The sequence below is a fragment of the Plasmodium vinckei genome (genome assembly GCF_900681995.1).
Source record: "Plasmodium vinckei vinckei genome assembly, chromosome: PVVCY_12".
Classification (NCBI taxonomy): domain Eukaryota; phylum Apicomplexa; class Aconoidasida; order Haemosporida; family Plasmodiidae; genus Plasmodium; species Plasmodium vinckei.
In genome coordinates, this window is record NC_051304.1 from 154514 (window position 1) to 170084 (window position 15571).

General features: G+C 22.7%; 5 protein-coding genes across 5 annotated transcripts; all 5 read right to left on the minus strand.

Moving 5' to 3' along the window:
- Positions 1 to 248: 248 nt before the first annotated feature.
- Positions 249 to 1233, minus strand: PVVCY_1200430 (conserved Plasmodium protein, unknown function; the record flags this gene model as incomplete). Its single annotated transcript, XM_008625056.1, has 2 exons — positions 249 to 1087; positions 1224 to 1233. 2 exons carry the CDS (start codon positions 1231 to 1233, stop codon positions 249 to 251), a joined length of 849 nt encoding a protein of 282 aa, XP_008623278.1.
- Positions 1234 to 2530: 1297 nt separating this feature from the next.
- PVVCY_1200440 (regulator of nonsense transcripts 1, putative) lies at positions 2531 to 6262 on the minus strand (the record flags this gene model as incomplete). Its single annotated transcript, XM_008625057.1, has 1 exon — positions 2531 to 6262. The coding sequence occupies one exon, from the start codon at positions 6260 to 6262 to the stop codon at positions 2531 to 2533; it is 3732 nt and encodes a 1243-aa protein (XP_008623279.1).
- Positions 6263 to 8038: 1776 nt separating this feature from the next.
- On the minus strand, positions 8039 to 8449 carry PVVCY_1200450 (DnaJ protein, putative; the record flags this gene model as incomplete). The annotated part of the gene is made up of 1 exon (XM_037634605.1): positions 8039 to 8449. One exon carries the CDS (start codon positions 8447 to 8449, stop codon positions 8039 to 8041), a length of 411 nt encoding a protein of 136 aa, XP_037490687.1.
- Positions 8450 to 8489: 40 nt separating this feature from the next.
- On the minus strand, positions 8490 to 9806 carry PVVCY_1200460 (DnaJ protein, putative; the record flags this gene model as incomplete). Its single annotated transcript, XM_037634606.1, has 1 exon — positions 8490 to 9806. The coding sequence occupies one exon, from the start codon at positions 9804 to 9806 to the stop codon at positions 8490 to 8492; it is 1317 nt and encodes a 438-aa protein (XP_037490688.1).
- Positions 9807 to 10990: 1184 nt separating this feature from the next.
- On the minus strand, positions 10991 to 13906 carry PVVCY_1200470 (peptidase, putative; the record flags this gene model as incomplete). The annotated part of the gene is made up of 2 exons (XM_008625059.1): positions 10991 to 12575; positions 13395 to 13906. The coding sequence occupies 2 exons, from the start codon at positions 13904 to 13906 to the stop codon at positions 10991 to 10993; spliced, it is 2097 nt and encodes a 698-aa protein (XP_008623281.1).
- Positions 13907 to 15571: the final 1665 nt, after the last annotated feature.

Consider the following 15571-nt stretch of genomic DNA (forward strand, 5'->3'; position numbering starts at 1 on the left):
GAATATATTTTCATAGGTAGTGCTTTACAAAACAATAAGTGAATTATTATAAATACACAGATAAATATTTATGCATTAATATTTTTTGCATGGCTTCTCTTTGTTTTTTCAAACTTTTTAAGTGAATTATTATAAGTAAAAACTCGAATTAACACAATATAATTTAAATTATTTTAATATTCTTAAAAGTAGACAAATATAGACATCACTTTTATATATATATGTGCATATGAATATCGAAGGCTATATTATTTATAGTGTGTATATATATTTTTTTTATTTTGTGATATCTTTATTTTCATTTTTCTCCATTCCCTGTTCATATAATCATTTGACATTTTAATGGATGGTAAGTCGTTATAGTAATAAGGTATTAATGGTAGTAATGCATAAGATTTTGACGAAAAATTATTTTTGCTTTTTTCTTTTTTTTTCATATTATAATCATCATATGATGAATATAAAATTTTATTATATACGCTATCAAAATTATTTATTTTGTTTTTTGTTGTACTTTTAATATTTGGGTATTTAAAACATGTATGAAATTTTCGAAACGTAAAATCAAATCTAGGAGACATTAAATTATTTTTTATAGATGTTTTTAATTTATTTTTTAAAAAAATATAATTATTAATATGATCACACTTAAAAAAAAACAATTGTAATAGCTTATTTACATATGCTTTTAAAATCATTTCTAACCTAAGTAGCTTGTATATCATGTCGAAATTTTTATTGTCTACTTTATGACTGCTATCGTATTTTTTGTTATCCCTTTTGTTTTTCTCTTTTTTCTCTATAAAATTCTCACTACTAAGGATGCCAAAAAAAATAATACAGCTTTCTAGAAATTTTGATTTAATTTTTCTTTCTATAAACGATAAACTGTAGTAAATAATTTTTTGATCTACATTTTTTTTAAATTTATTTATTATTTTTAATCTATCCATAAATATTTTTAGTAACCTTTTTTCATTAATTATCTTATTCAACATTTCTATCCCCCTTCCCGTTTTTAAAATGATTACAACTAGCTCCTTCCCTTCCTCAAATGATAGAAATTTTTTTTTAAATTGATCACTAACTTTAAAGGGAAAAATAGAAACACCAAAAAGTTGTATATATGTATGTCTATATTAGCAGATTAATGTATGTGCATTGTTGATTATTATATTATCCCATATATGTCAGTTTTATTCAATTTTTTATAATTTCCTTACTCAAATCCATTTAGAATTTTATCCACTTCATATTTTTGATAAATAAAAACTAGCTATATATATAGACATATACTATGAATAGGTCTACTAAATATGTTACCCCTAACCAATACAATAAACCCAAAGAAATAAAAATATTATCATCCCATTTAGACAATAAAAAATGGAAACATAATTTATGAGAACACCCACGAATAATTATTTGGTATTTATAGTTATTACAAAATTGTATTTACTATCTTAATACAATCATTTTATTTTTTTTTATTTATTTTTATTTATTTTTTTTTTAAATAACTTGTCTAGCATATGGAATTAAAAAATAAAATAAACCTTAAAAATATAACAAAAATATAAATAAGTTATATCCTTATTTATTCTTTCTTTTTTGGATGAAAACCATTTTATTAAGAAAAAAAGAAATAAGAACGGATAGGATATAATATATTTTTTTTTTAAATGTTGTAAAAAATTCTGAACGTTCAGAATATTTGAGTTGCTAATTATTATGATAGTAAAATATTTAAATAAATAAAAGCCAATGGGCTTAAGCATACTTGTTCTACAAATACAAAAAACATTTTTCTAAAAATTTTAATTGCTCATTTTTCAATGAAACTCTATTTCGTAAAAACAATCACCAAATGTATGTGTAAATATATGTACAACTTATTTAATTCAAATAAGTTTGCATAATTAATGAAAAAAATATGCTAACCACACCCAATATATAAATATACATGATAAAAAAATATATATTTTTTGGTAATTCCTTTTTTACCCTTTTAATTAAACATAATTATTATGCATAAATTTGTAAAATTTGCAAAATTTTTATTTATTATATATTTATATTGTTTATGTAGTTACTATTATTATTGCAACTATTTTAAACTGTCTAATTTAGTTGATATTATTTATTATATTCCTATTTTATTTTTATGCAAACCTTAATGGGGTAAGCCTTTTTTCAATTAAAGGAAGGTACCTATTCTTAGAACCCTAGTTTGAGGGCTAATCTTTTCTATAATAAAAAAATGTTTATAATTTTGTTGAGCTTGTTCAATGCACACATATGTGTGTGTACATTCGTCTGTTTGCTATTCATAAATTTGTATATGCTACCCATTTTTTACACTTTTCTGCTTTTTACATTTTATGAGTTACTAAACATAAGGAACCTTAAAAAAGGCCGTAATACCCGAGCCATTGTAAGAAAAGTTACTTTGGTATGGTAAGTTTTCAAAGATTTTTCAAAAAATTTTCAAAAATTTTTACTGATTTATTGCCAATTCAAACTGTTTAAACTACTGGGTACTCTTATTATGTTGATTGTTGTCGCTATCTTGATAAAATAGATATGGGAATAGGTCTCCATTTTTCAAATCAATTTTACTATCAAAGTTGGTGTCGTTAAAATTGCTACTTATATGATTAAAATTAAAATCACTATCCTCAACACTTTCAGCCCTACTAATTCCTCTAAAGTTTGGAATTTCATCGGTTATACTACCATTGGATTGAGATAGCTGACTAAAATTACTAATATATGAATTAAGGGAATATTTATTTTTTCCTTTTCTTTCATTAATATAATTATAAATATCTTGATCAATGACTGATTCATTACATATGCTACTATTTGACATATTTTGACTTAAAAGTGAATTAGCTCTTTGATATTTAAATTTATAATTATCTTTGCCATTTCCATAATCTCTTGTATATCTATTTATTTCTTTATCATATATTTTACTATTTATATCTTTCAAGTCGTGAAAATAATCAAAGTTTATATATTTCGATGGTTGTTTAATTGGGGCTGGTATATTAATTGTGATTGACTTTAAGTTAGATAAACATCCTTCAACAATTAAATTTTTTTTTTTAAATTGATTCAATAAATTAATCCAAACTGAATTCACATTTGTAATTGTTTCATTGGAATTTAATTTTTCTTTAGAAATAAAATGTTGTCTAGATAAAACTTTTGCATTACCACAAATTATTAATCCATATTTTGCTCTTGTTAATGCAACATTTAATCTTCTTGGATCATTTAAAAATCCAATACCTAACTTTTTATTTGATCTTACACATGATAAAAGAATAAAATCTTTTTCTCTTCCTTGGAATGCATCTACAGATGCAACTTCTATATCTAAACAATGTTGATAAGATATGTTTTTTTGAAAAAGTGAAGTAATATATGCTCTTTGACCTTCATAAGGAGTTATAACACCAATTTGGGTAGCTTTTAATCCTGAATTTAATAAAGCTCTTACTAAAATTTCCATATTTTGTGCTTCACTTCTATTTAAGTAGCTTGTACCAGATGCAGACATTTCTTCAAGACCATTAGAATTGTAGAAAAACATAGGATATTTAGAGTTGGGCCATGGAAAATTTTTTAAAGGATATTCTCTTTCTTTTAATGTAATACCATTTTGTAAACATCCATCATAAAATACATAAGATGGAAATTCACTTAAACAAGGATGCATTCTATATTGTACTTCTAACCTAAAAGGTGTAATACCTAACATAACAAGCCTTTCAAATAAACTTTTTCCTAATCCAGCACTTGCTGCTTTTTTACATACAATTATAGGCCCTAATTGACAATGATCACCAACTAATACTATTTGTTTTGCTCCTGTAACTAATGGAACTAAACATTCAGGTTCAGTTGATTGTGTTGCTTCATCAACTAAAACCTGATTAAAACGAAATTTTTTTAATCTTTTATCCATTGCTCCTACACATGTAGTACATATTACATCTGCCTCTATCAATATTTTATATTCAGCATGTAAAATTAATTTTTTTAATCTATTCTCATCTTTTTGCGATAATTCCCCTACTTCTTCTTTTAATTCTAATAATTTATTTAATTCTTCTCCTACATCTGTCTTAAGTAATTTTACTTGATTGTGTAAGTACAAATAATCAGCTATACTAGATACGGATTCTCTGCTTCTAGCACATAATCTTACAACTTTTAATCCGGTTCTATGAATACGAACAGATAATTGATCCACAGCTACATTACTTGGAGCAGTAACTAAAACTTTTCCTCCCATTTTTGTTTTATGCATATGATATACTAAAGTTGCACATGTTAATGTTTTACCTGTACCTGGTGGACCTTGTATTAATGAAAGTGGGGAGTTCAAACTTTTTTGAATTGCATCTATTTGTGAATGATTTAATGGAGCTAAATTAGGGGCAGAATAATTTACAATTTTATAGGAACTAGAAAAATTGCCATTTGATTTTTTACTATAATTTATAGGCTCATCAATTATATCATGCCCTAATAGTTTATGATATAAATGCCCACTTAATGAAAATGAATTAAAGGCAAATTCGTTTAGAGCTAATTGCATACGATCATAGGCAGTACTTTTCCAAACAAACTCAACAACAAAACCTGTATTTATATTATCATTCCATGGACCATCTATATTATATAATACTTTTAATTCTAATGCTATTTCTTCATTATTATTTAATCTTGATATATGACCTTCACAACTCCATATATTACCATTAGGATAAACATACGATATTTTTAATTCATCTCCTACAACTATCCTTAATTCACTTTCTTCTTTAATATATACAAAATGTGCATATCTTTTTTTATTTAATCCGACATCCCATCGTATTCTTACATTTGTTTGTTTATGTCCTTCCTTTATTGATTTATCATAATTAGATTCTAATTGAATTAATGGTGAAAATGTTAATTTATAATCTATTGCATCTGTATATTTTAATTTAACTTTTTTGGGTTCATCATCTAATATTTTTAAATCTAATTCATTTATATATACATCTTTTTTATTTTTCCAAAATTCTTCTAATTTATTTACATTTACAGATGTTATTAATTTACCTTTTTTTTCTGCTTCTTCTTTTGTTGGGATATTTACTAGCCATTCTAAAAAACATCTATCTTCTATAATTGGTTGCCATTTTTCTAAGTTACATTCTTTTATTTTTGTTTCTCCTTCACTTTCTTCATCTTGACTAGACACATTTCTTTTCATCAAACTTTCATCATTTTTTTTATTTAAGGAAATATAATATGCTAAACATGGATCTCGACATATAATAATTACTACCCCTTCTTCTAACGTAGGTAAAAATCCTAATAAAAAAACATTTCTACATCCACAGTTATAGCATTCTAATATTGTTTCACCAAGTAAACTATTTTTATGTAATTTTATTTCTTTATGTTTTGATCGAACTAGATGTGTAACTATATGACTTCCACAAGTTCCATATGATCCATTACAAAACCATCTTTCACATGTATTACATTGGACAACACTATCTATAGAATCTATTTCACAATATCTACATCTATAATATTTTAATTCATCTTCTTCAGAATCATCATTACTATCTCCATAAATATTTGCTAAATTTTTATTTTTTTTCTCTCCATACTCTTGTACAATCTCTTGGGAATAACAATCATCATCTTTCCTTTTCCCTTTTTTTTTATTTAATTTTTTTTTTATTTTTTCATTCTTTAAATTTGTCTTTTCTTTATCTACATTTTTATAGCCATATCTACTATTTTCTTGTCTATTCCTATCACCTCCACTTGATTCACTGCAACCTCTTAGATGTGATTCATTCCATGACATGGCATATGATTCCATATCTGAACATGCATCTGAAAATGGTACTAATTTATGGATTCTATTTTCATCTATATCAAAATTTGATGTATTCTTCTCAGGTAATTCACATAAATAATTACTTAAATTATTATTTTTCTTAAAATTTGTTTGATTTACAAATTGTGTATTTTTTTTTTTTTCACTAGGACCTTTCCTATGACTACTTTCTTTCATCACATTCATTTCATTTTTTAATTCACAATCAAATAATTCATTAAAATTAGATGCTTCATTATGTTTATTCTTGTGATTTATCGTGTCCCTTTTTGTTTCTACTATATTGTATAGATCACAAAAGTTGTCTATATCTAGTTGGCTACAATTCCTTGCCCTATTCATAATCCTTCCCCTTTTTCCCAAACCTCAAAATGTAATTCTATAAATATTGTCTTATATATAATTATATCTATACTTGCTTATGTCTATATATGCTAAATATATTTATGTTTATCCTTCGAATTATATACACACATTTCAAAATTCTATAGAATGCTAATAAAATATAAAATAAATATGCACACACATGATGTTACATCTCATATGTTTTTTCATTCATAACCAGACTTTGTTATTTGAAAGATATTGTAAATTAATTACATTTTATTATGTACTCTTTCTTAGCATCTTCCACAAGCCGTATTCCTACTTATGTACTTACATACCTACAGTTATATTTGCATGTAACTTTCAAGTAAGTATGCTACTTTCCTTGAGATATATCTATACACCTTTATTTATGTTTCCCTTTTTTCAAAAGTATAAAATTTGTTTGAAAAAAAAAAAAAGGATAGAAGGGATAAATATGTAAACAATAACAACAAAATATATACTTTTGTAAAAATCGAAAAAAATAATAAAATGCAGAAAGAAAAAAATGTTAAGTATATGCCCCGAAAATATTATTTTTTTTTTCTGCTCTTAAAAAATAGTAATATTTATTATGATAAATAAAATAAAGGATGCGTATTATATGCTAGTACATACACAGGTCATACATTTTTACATGTATATATATTATGTAAATAATAAATATAGTAGGCTTATATATTATGTAGAGTTAGTATGCCCCTATAAATATTTACAAAAGCATACATGCACACATATATTATATAGCAAACCAGTTCATGCACTTTCCCTTTAAACTTAATGTATTTTCATTTTTTAACTTTCTTTAAATGTTTTTTACATATATTTGTATCCTCCTTCATATGAATAATATTTCCATACAAAATAAATACATAAATTTTGTTTTACTTTAAATATAGATATCACTGTTAAACATGTATATAAAAATATTTATAAAATATCTCTATACATTTTAAACCTCTCTTTAATTTATTTTTATTTATTTTATTATTTTTTTTACATGAACAAAGCAAAAAATATCTCATACACATACTTATGTGAAAATGCCAATATATATAATACCTTTATACTGTACTTTTTTTTATTTGAATAGGAAAATAATATAATATGCTCATGTATTATTACAAATTTTATTGCATATTATATAATTATTTTAAAAAAAATATATATATACACACTTTTTAAGCTAATATAACTTCCTTCTTTTGCTCACTAACATTTTTTATAATGAAAGTGTGTACTATATAATAAGTAGAATTATAAACAAATACATATGTCTACATGTTTTTGTTTCTTTTTTCTTATGTCTAACATGGTTTTAATTCATTAAAGGGGATGCCATATTATTTGGTGTGTTAAAACAGTAGGAGTACCAAAATAAAATTGAAAAACAGATTAAAGAAATACATTGAAAAGAGGGACTGACTATATAAGACAAACAATTATAGATAGTACCCTATACATGATGTGAACATAGGTATAGGTACTAACAATTATATAGATCAATAAACTGTATAGTTACTAATATTAAAATCTGAATAATTCAAATTTCCCAATTACTTTATGAAATTCGAATTAACTAGCCATGCTAAGTCTTTTCATCTTTTTGAAAAATATTCAATAGATTTTGTAATAAATTATACAAAACAAAAACAAAAAAAAAATAATTAAGCATAATTTTAAAAAAATGTTTAAATAGACGTAAAAATAAAACAATAAAAAATTATACATTATTTTTTTTCCTTTTTTTTATTTTTTTTTATTTTTTTTTTTTGCTTTAGAGGGTGGCACAATAACTTTATTAGCCATATGACCCTCCGCTTTTATATGCTCAAATAATTTATTTCTTGAATCAAAACCTTGGTTGCATATTTGACATTTTAAATTTTTAGAATTATCCTTTGTTGTATCATCCTTACATTTTCCAACATCCTTATCTTCAAAAGTTTTGATTAGGTCCGGTTTTTCAAAACTTCTGACTTCTTTATTCTTCTCGATTTGTTCAGAATTTTTTTTTTTTTTTTTCTTTTTTTTTTTTTTATTACCATCCAAACTGCTTGAAGAATTATCCTCTTTTACACCATCTGTTTCATCCAAAAAATTATATCTATATTTTTTTTTATTATTGATAAAGTCAGATAAATAATCATCATTATTCATTATATTTTCCGATGAAGAGTTTTCATTATTTTCTATATTATTAAAAGAGAAAGTAGGAGAATTTTTTTTTTTTTTTTTTTTTTTTTTTTTTTTCCACCTTAATTTCGTTATCATTTTCCTCATCATTTCCAACATCCCCAAATATATCATCCAAATCTAAATTTTTTGTAATTTTCAAAAAATTTGTTATATGTTTTTTAGACTTCTCATGAGAATTATAATGTTTCATGGTTTTGAAATTTTTTTTACATACTTCACACCGATAAATAATATTTTGTTTTATACTATGTTCCGAATTATTATCATTTTGATATTCACCATCATCTATATTATCAGTTCTTTTAAAATTTGAATTCCTTTTTGAATATTCATTTCCAGAACTATCATAATGATTATAAGAAGATTCAAAACGAAATTCTCTCGTATGGTGATTATAATCTGATAAATCTTCTTCATCATAATATGCTGCTTGTTCTTCTTCCCATTTCTTTTTAGACTGTTCAAATAATAATCTTCTTTCTAATAATTGTTGTTTTTTTTTATTTTCTTTTTCTTCATTTTTTTTCCTTTTTTCTTCTACAATTTGGACAGCCCTATTTAAATATCTACTGTCATATTGTTTTAAATGTTGTACTAATGATCTTATATTTTCATTATAATTTTTTCTTTCTTTAGCACTTTTTTTTTCACTTTCTTTTTTTAAATTTCTTCGTGTATGTCTATTTTCAAATTCATACGATTTTAAATACTCATTAAAAAAATCAAACTTTTTAACAGTACTAAAATTACTCCAATATTCATAAAACTCATCAATACTTTTTCCACAAGTTTGAGAGTTTCCAAAACTTGGAGCATTAATTGGTTTCTCTTTATTGTTTTTATTTATTTTGTTTATTTTATTTATTTCTTCATTTTCTTCTTTTATTATATCTTCAAACAATTTTCTATAAACGTTGTAAAAACCTTTTTCACAATTATCATCATATCCACTAAAACAATTATTATTAAAATATCCCCAAATATTTATATTAACTTTATAATTATTATATGAATATATTTCATCCCCTTCTTTTTTTTCTTCTTCTTCTCTTCCTCTTATAATTTTATTACGATTGGCATCATACCAGTTTCGTCTCTTCTCATCAATTAAACATTCATAAGATTCTTGTATTTTTCTAAAAATATGAGTATATTTTTTTAACTCTTCTTCTGATCGATTTGAATTTTTATCAGGATGATAATTTAAAATTAATTTTTTATAATTCTTTTTTATATCTTCAATTGTTGCATTTTTTTCAACTCCTAATATTTCATAATAACACTGACATTTTTCAATGTCCCTTTCTTTCTCCTCCATTTTGATTCACATAAATAGTAGGTAGTAGATATGGCTCTACATAAATTTTGTTGTACTTTCCATATAAGTATATATAGATACTAGCCAACAAAAAATACCAATTTTATTTACATCAGTACTCTCTTTTATTCTTTATCACTAACTAGCTATATATACTTTTATGTTGGAAAAAATTAATATGCCATAATTATGACCATTCATTATATATATACATATATATGTGTGACTGTATAGGTATGCTACATTTTTTTTCATAAAAAGAAGGGCTTTCTATATGGCTAAACAAAATAAGTATTCATAAAAAATGGTATATTTATTATAGAAAGCTACAAATGATAATTACTTTTTATAAAATTTTCAAAAAACTTCGAAACTATTTGAAATGATTAATAACACTTCAAATAAGATTAACCAATCTAACCCCCAAAAGTTTTCTCTTTATTTTTTTCCTCATTAATTCGAAAAAGAGAAAACATAATACCAATAATAAAAATGTACATAAATATATATTTTTTTAATATAAAAAAACTAATGAAAATAGCTAAATTTTGCCTTTTCCTTAACTATAATTCTTATATTTAAAAATAAAAAAAAATTATTACAATCATACAAATATAAAAATGCTATTTTTCCATATATGTAAAAATTAAAATTTCCTTTTTATTTCACCCCAATATATATATCCATTTTTTTTGATGTTGTAATTCCCATATTTACATTAATATATGCATACAAAGCAACGATAAAAAAAAAATCGAAGACAAATTTTTAATAAAATTTTATTTCAAATCTATTTTTATATCTTAATTTTAAAACAAAGTTATTAATTTGGCTTATTTTGTATGTAGTGAAAAAAGTATAGTAAACAAAATAATGTTACTATCGACACTTGGCTTTACTAATTTTTTTGAAATACTTTTTAAATGGTTACCCATAAAAAAAGTATATCCAATTTTAACACAAACGAATAAATTATTTTCCTCTAAAAATAAAACTATATTTCGAAATATTTTTATTTTTTTTTTTTGCTTTTTTAAGTATTATTTTATAATTTGTTTGATACTTATTAAGTTGGCATCCTCCGTGATAGAATTGTGTAGGAGGGAGAGCAAATCATAAACTTATGTACATGCATAACAAAAACAAAAAAATGTGTAATATTTATAATGAAGCTAAACATTTAGCTACTTAAAAATTTTTCCATTTTTCTTCGAATTTATTAAACTATTTATAACAGAAGGATAATTGTCTGTTTTAAAGTCGTTAAGAATTATATCATAAAACTTTTTCTGAAAAGAAGTTAGGGTATTATTTTTTTTTAAATTAATTTGATCTGTTGAAACATTTAAAAGAACTCGTGTCTCTGCAAATAAATAACTTAAAACAGCCCCAGAATAACAACTTGAAAAATGATATGGAAAACTAGTAGAATGTACTGAATAAGAGGAACAAAATTTATAAGGGAAATATTTTTCAATTATTTCATAAAAATTGCATAGATTATCTTCTTCATTCTCTATCTTATTTTCAGAACTATTAGTTGTGTTTGAAAAAAACAAATGTGGATTAAGGTTATGTATAACATAATCTATAATAGATTGTGAATATATATTAGCATATCTTGAACAATCAAATTTAATTGTTTTAAATAGATTTTCACTTATTTTTAAATTATTATCAATTTTATTAGACATACTACTAATTATATCATAATTATTAGCTATATGCTCATTTATATGCGAAAAAAATTCAGCATAATCTAAGGGAATATTAAATAAATTTGATAAACTCAAATTATTTGACAACAATAATAAATGATATGCATGACCAAATTCATGAAATAATGTTAAAATTTCAGATGAACTAAATAATTTATTTTTAATAGGTACTGTTCTAATAAATTTATAATCTATCAATACATGTCCTGGACTTATTAAACATGTATTTGGTAAAGAACTCATTGAAGGGACCCTAAAATAGTCTTTAAAACTTATGTCCATATATGGAATTATATATATATATCCTAAAAATGAATTATTAGACATATTTTTATCGTTATAATTTTGTGTATTCCCTTTTTTCACATTAGTTTGGTAACGTTCTATTTTATATATTATACTATCTTTTGGCCATTTTTTTTTTATTTCTCCATCTTTAATTTCTTCATAAAAAAAATTATATATTCTTGAAATAATTTCCATAAAATTTTTTAAAACAACATTTTGTGGAAAATAGCTATTTATCAAATATTCATCTGACTTGTTCATAATTTTATTATAATAAAAACTCCAATCATAAATGGCTAGTTTGTGTGTATTATTTTCCCAATAATTTTTTTTATTATTTTTATTGTTAAATTTACTAAAATTGCTTATTTTTAATATATCATAAATTATTTTATCATAATCTTTTTCGATCTTTTCTTTAATTATGTTAAGAAACTTTTCTATATTTTCATAATTATTTTTTTCCATTGTAAATTGTGATATAGAATAATGTCCCCAATTTTTATACCCCAATTTATTAGCTAAATCATATCTTTTTTTTAGTATATTTATTACATCACTATTTAAATTTAAATTTTTATATGGACTGTTAAGTAAGTCTAGTACTTTTTTTCGAGACTCAGATTCTTCAAGCCCATTTAAAATATATTCATAATTATACTTACTGATTGGAATTTTCAATTTATTTTTATTAAAAGTGTACTCATGGCTTTTCTTCCATCCGTCGTCTATTTTTATTTCGTTCTTGTCTATTATTAAATGCCTAAAAAGTGTAACACAAACATGTATAAATAAAATAATAAAAAATATATAGAACAAAACAGTAGACAGATCAAACAAATGCACATTGAAATTTTTCAATAAACCAAAAGGAGACTAATATAAAAACTTTTCATTATTTCCTATAAGCACAATATGAATTGGATATACAGTGTACTACATAAGTATAATCATATATATATATACATACATACATACATACATACATACATACATACATACATACATACATACATACATACATACATACATACATACATACATACATACATACATACATACATACATACATACATACATACATACATACATACATACATACATACATACATACATACATACATACATACATACATACATACATACATACATACATACATACATACATACATACATACATACATACATACATACATACATACATACATACATACATACATACATACATACATACATACATACATACATACATACATACATACATACATACATACATACATACATACATACATACATACATACATACATACATACATACATACATACATACATACATACATACATACATACATACATACATACATACATACATACATACATACATACATACATACATACATACATACATACATACATACATACATACATACATACATACATACATACATACATACATACATACATACATACATACATACATACATACATACATACATACATACATACATACATACATACATACATACATACATACATACATACATACATACATACATACATACATACATACATACATACATACCTAACTTTAATGTTGTTAATTTTTTTCAAATATTTTGAGCAATCTTCTTTCAGTTCATTAAATAAGTTCCCCACCGATTTATTATTTCTTATGCGTATACTATATGGAATATTTTTTTCATCAAGTTTCTGATCCTTATTATTATATATATATTTAGAAATATTTTCTTCAATACATTCCAATATTCTTTTTTTATAAAATGTTTCCTTTTTTAATTTTGTGTGTGTAGCTAATAGATAATATAGATTAAAACATTTTTCAACAATTATTTTTTTTTGAATATTATCATTAATTATTTTATTTTTTATATTAAGAAGCTTATTAATTTCATTTGAAATATAGAAAAAATTAACTGAATCTTTGTCTATAGGAAAATTAATTATTTTAGAGTTTTTGGCATTATCTATAATTTCCCTATATAATTTGATTTTTTCTTTCCCATAAAAAGTCTTGGGAATATTTGAAAAGAATACACAAATACATTTATTTATAAAATTATTAAAATTCACCATTTTATTAATGTCTCTCTATTTGTAATTTATGTATACTTTTTTTTTTCAAATATTTTATAACCCCATAAAAGTTGCCATCATTTAATTAGGCTTACTATTATTATACAGTCCAAATTTCACCAATACATTTTCCCTTTACATTTTAGTATAAGGGAATGTTTTGAAAAAAGTCTGTATTTTCATATTTATCAATATTTTTAAATAATATTATTTTTCATCATATTTTATTTTTATTTTAATTCAATTTTATTTATTTTGCTTTGGTATACTTTCTATTATACATGGAGAAGAGAAAAAAAAAAATAATAATCCTTTTTTATCCTAATTATAATTATTCACATTTTTAATATTAATACATATATAAATCTTAAATAAAAAAAAAAATTTACAAATAATCGAGGAATATTTATATACTCGAAAAGGTGTGAAACGAAAAAAATAACATCACCACTAATTTATATAGAACAAGGAAATACATAATTTTCCATTTCTCGTAACCTACATATTCAAATTAAAAAATTAATTTAAAAATAATTCTTCAAAAAAATAGCACTATTATATGCTCTATATTAGTTACACACTTTCTCCAAATTTTTCCCAAAAACAATATATTATTTTTACATAAAAATTATACTATATATGGCTGTATAAATAAGTTTATATTTAGCTCATATTTTTTAACCGGGATTTACTATCATATTTTAAATGGAATATTAATAAATTATTTTTATACATATTTTAAGTTTGAAAAAATGAAAATAATAAAAATAACCATAATAGTAATAATTAAGTTAGAACAAACATATATGCACACTGTTTATGTAAATATGAACACCCTTAATGTTTCACTAAGTATACAACTTATTAAAATGTCTATTTTTAATCCTTTCTTTGAACTTCCTAAATTCCATAATTCCGTCTTTCAAAGAATAAAGTTACTTGGTCAATTTTTAAATCGAGCAATATAATTTTTCTTATCAAATATTACTCTCATACCTTTTTTTTTTAACAATATACAACTAAATTTTATTTTTATAATAATTTATTTCGTCATATATGTTAATATATTTTATGTAGAAAAATAGTATTACATATATCATCTTTTTTATGTTGCCCTTTGGTTGCACATAATTGCATAATTTTAGTTTAACACATTAAATATATTTAAATAGGATATATTTTTTTCAATATAGTAAATTATCCGTGTTAGACGTTTTTTTTTTTTTTTTTTTTTATTAACAGCCGTATCTTATAACGTTAAAAAATTATGAACTGTACATGTATAACATGTATATTTTTTTTTAGTGAATTTTTTTTTCGAATTATGTTAGACAATTATATATATTGATAAGACGGTTAATTTTAATAAAGGTAAAAAGATAAATTTATAATACATAGATATGTATATTATTAACGAACAATTAATTAATAAGTGCAACTATAATTCAAAAAAATATATAACTTCCTATCAAGTTCAAAGGAAATATAATTTATTCAGTAATACTTATAAAATATGAACGTACATGTTTAATCACGACATCCCAAACAAAATATAAAAATACTACCACTAATAGTAGTAAAATATGCCATATTAATCTATAAAAAAAGTAAAACGAAAATATTATCAAACAAAAGTATACTTCATTATATATGCACATGGTGAAG